General features: G+C 44.0%; 1 protein-coding gene across 1 annotated transcript in view; it reads right to left on the bottom strand.

The window, feature by feature from the left end:
- Positions 1–4,805, bottom strand: part of vclb (vinculin b) — a 20,493-nt gene extending 15,688 nt beyond the window's left edge. Inside the window, exon 1 of the mRNA XM_053511386.1 lies at positions 4,508–4,805. Coding sequence (XP_053367361.1) covers positions 4,508–4,675 — 168 coding nt within the window. The 5' untranslated portion in view covers positions 4,676–4,805. The remainder of the gene's footprint in view (positions 1–4,507) is intronic.
- Positions 4,806–6,150: the final 1,345 nt, after the last annotated feature.

Genomic DNA, 6,150 nt, shown 5'->3' on the forward strand with positions numbered 1-6,150 from the left:
AGCCAAGAGACGTCTCCAACCCCCCAAAATTACTGTATACTATTTACATTTTTATCTCATTACACATCTGAGCAGTTGAGGGTTAAGGGCCGCGCTCAAGGGCCCAACAGTGGTAACCAGGTGGTTGTGGGGTTTGAACCTGGGATCTTCCGAACCGTAGTCCAATGCCTTAACCACTGAGCTACCCCTGTGTACTAGATATGCACCCGGCCAAGCACACTAAACCCAGCGCACCAGGCCATGCACACTAGCCCCCATCCCGTGCACTAGCCCCCCCCCCCCCCCAAACCCACCCCCCGTACACTAGCCCCCTGTGCCGCTGCAGCCTGTTTCAACAAGTTGTTGAGTTATTGCCTGCAGCAGCGTTAGTTATATGTTCGTCTGTGTGTGTGTGTGTGTTTCACTCCTTCTCTATTTTACTGAGAAAATGTGCGTGTGTGTGTGTGTGTGTGTGTGTGTGTGAGAGAGTCAGTGTGACTTTGTGACTATTATAAAGGAGAGAATTTATGACGACACCCATCCCCGTCTCTCTGTCGCCGTTTCCACAGTAACGGGAAACAACTCCAGAAGGATCGTTTGGAAACATCCGGACCGTGTCATCATTCCAGAGTGCAGCGAAACCACACGCTGAGACCGGAGCAGGGACACGTCCCCAACACACTCACCACTCTGTGTTAAGTTCTGCTTCTACATGCATGTTGAGAAATAAGTGACAAACGGATGGTGTACACACACATACACACACACACACACACTCCGAGTGAACTCTGAGGAAGTGTGCAGATGGGTGTGTACACTCAGAGAGCATGCAGCAGGAAAAAACAAACAAAAAACTCACACCCTGCACCTCTAACCTGAGCGACACAGAAGGACAACACACACTGAGACTTTAAACTGTGTGTGTGTGTGTGTGTGTGTTTGAGTCAGTGAAACACATGGTGAACAGCTGCCTGCTGATGAACACAATGAGACAGGAATAGCGCAGTGATGCTCAGCTTGTGATTAAAGATGCAATTTACACACTTCACTTCCGCTGGGTTACAGCAGTGATATCATATCACTCTCAGACACACACACAGAAAAAACCCACAAAAGTCTAAATCGGTAAAAAAAAAAGAAAGAAAGAAAGAAAGAAAGAAGCTGAGTAGTGAACAGTCTCAGTGAAAACTCCACAGCGTCCCCCACACTGCCCTCAGTACATTACGGCACTGGGACCTGGGACATTCCCACTGTAGTCCGAAGCCTTAACCACTGAGCTGCCCTGCCCTGTGGGGTAAATGGGGCATTACAGAGCGGCTCTGGAGTCTATTAGCAGTACAGTGAAACCTTAGATTACGAGTAACGCGATTTGCAAGTGTTCCGCGAAACAAGCACAAATTTTTAATGAATTTTGACTTGGAAAACGGGCAAGTCTTGGTTTACGAGGACCGAGTATCATGGATCATGCATGCGCTTCATGTTTTGACGCCGAGCGTCAAATGATCACACCTGAGCCAACAGTTTTTCTCTTGGAATTGTGGGTAATCTTCTCCCCTGCTGGGTCTTAGTGCTCATCTCTTAGGTATAATCAACATCCGTGCACGCGTGTACTGTTTACTATAACACTGTGACTACGCATGTGTGTGTAAAACATATTTTATTTTGTGTTTGTAAATGCGTGCATACAGCAAGTTTCTTATAACCCACGTGTGTGCACGTATAAAGCTAAAGAAAGTCTCATTAGAGGTTAAAAATCCATTTTCTCTCTCCCTCTCTGTTTCAGCCAGTGTGTGTGTGCGCGTGTAATTTGACACCATGTATGTGTGTGTGTGTGTGTGTGTGTGCACGAAGCAGTGGGGGAAGTGCTTCACACACAAGCACACTGCTCTGTCGCGATTCTTTTTAAAGGTAAAGTGCCGGTTCATTTGTTTGTTTGTTTTACTTTACAGCAGTAATTCCGTTATTAAGCGCTCACATGAGTGTCATTAGTGATGTTCCTTGCTAACTTTTAGACAAAAGTCTTTCTTATTTGAATTTTACATAAACACATTAACAGAATAGTTTACTGTGTAATAAAGTCTTATTAGAAGGTTAAAAATCCATTTTCTCCCTCAGCATCTCTTATACAGTATGTGTGCGCGCGTAATTTGACACTGTGCCGGTTCATACACTCTCACACACAGCGTGAAAACTTATCTGTCAGGATTTCTTTTTACTTTTTTAAAAAGGTAAAGTGCAGGTTAATTTGTTTTATTTTTACTTTATATTTTGTGTTAATTATTTTTATGCATTTTTTGGGGGGCTGTGGAACGAATAATTTGAGTTTTTATTATTTCATATGGGAAAATTAAATTTGGTTTACGAGTGTTTTGAAATAAAAGCCCGCTTCAGGAACAAATTGTGCTCATAATCCCAGGTTTCACTGTATACTGTTTGGGATTTGGGACAGATTCAGAGCCAGTCAATGAATCGCAGACAGAGTGTGTGTGGGGGGTATTAAAGGGCCTGAGGAGCGCATTAGTCTGTTCCTCTAGACAAAATACTGAGAACAACGATATCGTCCCTACCACCGCCCCTACCACCGCCCCAGTACTGACCACCCCCGCCCCCCCGCTGCTGCTGCCACCACACTACAACCTCCACCTCAGACTGCACCACCGACCCGCCACAGCCTCATCTCCTAACGTTACTTACTGTATTACTAACCAGAGGTGAGATGTGGACGTTTGGGCTCGAGCTCCTCCTGTCCGTACACCTCGATCAGACACGGGAACGGGCCGAGGCGCTCTGCACACACTCCACATAGAGCTGCACGATTAATCGCCGTTTTAAATTCACTTGAATTTATGGTTTGTGTCGATGAAAATAAAAATCTATTTTTACAATTTCACTTTGATTTGTCTCGAGTTTTGTTGTGACTAAAGGGAGCAGCATGACTAATTTATTCCAGCACCTCAAACAAAACCACGATGGTGAATGGGAGGCGCGTGTGAGCTGCGGGCTGAAAAGAAAAGTGAAAATAGCAGATTTAATGAAGCAGTGGGCCTCGATGGAAAGATATTACTGATGCTGTGCCGCGTTACATCACTAAAATCATTGTAGACGTTTTTTTTAATATGGTTGTATTAATTATTGTTTTTTTCTAAGATAACAAGAAAACTTGTTAGAGAAAGCAAGTGTGCACTTTTACTCCCAAGAAGCAATTCATATGTTTAGTGTTTTTTGCTAAAGAAAACAAGCAAAAAAACAACAACTATTCAATAGTCTCTAGTGTTTTATTTAAAATATTTCTAAAGAAAAATAACCATTTTTTTTTAAATAGAATTTTGTTAACAAAAAAAAATATCTGAGTTTTAATTAATAGGACATATCACCCAGCACTAGCTCCACAGTCCCTGTCCTGGGCTTTGACCCAGCGGTCAAACAAAATGCAGGTCAGCGTCCAGCCCATCTGTTGTAAAACTAAAGCACAAACAAAACCTACGCCGCTGTAAAGGTGTCCATGTTTTCACCGCTCGCAAACTCTTTATCAAAAGTTTTATTCTATACAGAACTAACAAGTTGACCTACACAGGTCACCCATTATAGTAGACTCAGACATCATCAGAAAACATTTCCCTGCTGAGTGTGTGTGTGTGTGTGTGTGTGTGTGTGTGTGTACACTGGGATAAAGGACAGTAGTCCAATGAAAGAGTCGAGCTGTGACCACAGTGGGTTCTAAACTGGGTAGTGTGTAAATGTCCCTAGTGTCTGACCGTCTCCTTCAACGTCGCTCTCTACAGGACATAATGACAGGCCGAGTGGGGTCTTCTACCCGGACCTGAGGTTCTACACACTCACAAATAAAGAAGGAGGAAACGTTCTCTATCGCAGAACAATAAACTGACTGTTCCTGGTTTAATCACTGACTATTTTCCCTAAATGAAAAACGAAAGCACAAAAAGACAAAACACACACACACTCATTCATCTTCAGGAAGTGCTTTATCCTGGTCAGAGCCATATTGGATCCGGAGTCAATCCTGGGAACAGAGCGCATAGGGCGGGACAACACACACACACACACACACACACACACCTAGGGTCAACTTTTCTTAGCCAGTGTTCCTTCCGGAATGTTCAGGGAGGTGGGAGGAAACCAGAAAACGCAGAGGAACCTCTGTTCATGAGGAACATCAACATGAACATGCAGGAACACAAGCGCTCGAGATGGAGAGATAAACCACTGTGTACAGAAATAAGGCAAGAGAAAAGATGAACAGAAAGAAAACACACTCACTCACACACACACCCCAAGGCATTAACTTTATCTACACACACACACACACACACACTTTAAAAAGAAGAATCTAACTTTTTTTTTTTTTCTAACAGAAATGAGTAGAGCTGTCGCTCGGGGTTATTAAAGGTCAGACTAATTAAGCTCTCCGTGATTTCTCTCGCGCTCAGAGTTATTGACGGTCACATTGTAACGAGTGTTTAAATCAGCGCGTGTCTGAGTGTGAGTGTGAGCGCGAGCGCGCACTGACCCGGACCAGGTTACTGACTGCCGCCTGCACGGCCGCCACCGGAGCGCACAGGTCCGGGATCGCCTTCCCGTCCACCTCCCCCTCCTCGTGCATGATGACCAGGTGAGAGATCTGCTGGGCCACGGGCTCCAGGATGCTCTCGATGGTCTTGGTGTGGAACACCGGCATGGCGCTGCTGCTGCTGCTGCTTCCTCCTGCACTACACTTACACACTTACACACTCACACTACACCGACTCTCCCTCTTCTGCACTGGTACACACTCACAGTTCCTAGAAGTTCAGGGTGTTAGATCTCTCTCTCTCTCTCTCTCTGAGTGAGCTCACTACCTCCTCCCTCTTTCACTCCTCCTCCTGATCCGAGGCATGCTCACTACCTAGTGCACTACCACACACACACACACAGCGCCATTTTATGTCCGAGTTAAACTTCTCCTTCACCCCTCTCTCTCTCTCTCTCTCTCTCTCTCACACACACACACACACATACACAGGATTTAAAGGTCCTTTATGTATATTTACATCTGTGTTGCCCAAAGCTTAGAAATAAGGCACAAGAAAATAACAGGGGCAGAGAGGGAAAAAAAAAGAGCAGAAAAAGAAAAACACAGTAGGTAAACAATAAGAACAACAACAACAAAAAAAAAAGCATCAATATTAACAGTCATAGTCATAATCTGTTTCTCCAGTACTTGGACTAATCCCCCCCAATAAAACTTTTCCCAGTTGTGTCTGACTAATGGCACTTAGTTATGAACTTATTTAACCCAGTGTAAGTATCTATCCAGTGATGTTGACTTTAAAGCACTTGTTGTAAGTCGCTTTGGATAACAGCGTCTGCCAAATGCCTAAATGTAAATGTAAGTGTAAATAATCATATGATAAAATATCCATATGACTGTAACAAAACATTTACAAATACAAAAATGGATTTCAGGATATATTTATTAGTTTTTTGTTTAAGTTGTTTATTAATTTATTTAAAAAACATTTCTCACTCATTGCACTGTGCCTTTATTCCGTATTCAGGGTGATGGAGGGCCTGAAGCCCTGGAGACTTAGGGCACGAGGCAGGGCACACCCTGGACAGGGTGCTACAGGTTGCTAATCTATAGCAGGGCACACACACTCACATTCACACACCACTGGCTATTTGGGGAACACCAGTTAGCCTAACCTGCTTGTCCGTGGACTAAGGAAACCCACCAAGCATGGGAAGAACATACAAACTCCATGCACACAGGAATCGAAACTGGACGTGCAAGAAGAAAATCAGGAATTCCATAATTTTTTTTTATTTTTTTATAAAAAATACAAATAAATAGACAAATAAATTATTTATATTTATTTGTATAAAATAGAAATTTAATGGGCAGCACTGTGCCTTGGTGTTTAACACTGTCTCCTTGCACGTCCAGCATCAAGTGTTCGATTTCCGCCTCAGGGTTTGTGTGCTTGGTGGGTTTCCTCCGGGCACTCCAGTTTTCTCCAAAAGTTCAGAGACATGCACATTAGGCTGAATGTTGTTCCCAAATTGTCTGTAGTGTGTGAGTGTGCATGTGTGTGTGCCCTGTGATGGATTGGCACCCTGTCCAGGATGTACCCTAAGTCTCCTGGGCTAGGCTCCAGACCCCCCACGAACCTG

Source organism: Clarias gariepinus, chromosome 14 (genome assembly GCF_024256425.1).
Source record: "Clarias gariepinus isolate MV-2021 ecotype Netherlands chromosome 14, CGAR_prim_01v2, whole genome shotgun sequence".
NCBI lineage: Eukaryota > Metazoa > Chordata > Actinopteri > Siluriformes > Clariidae > Clarias > Clarias gariepinus.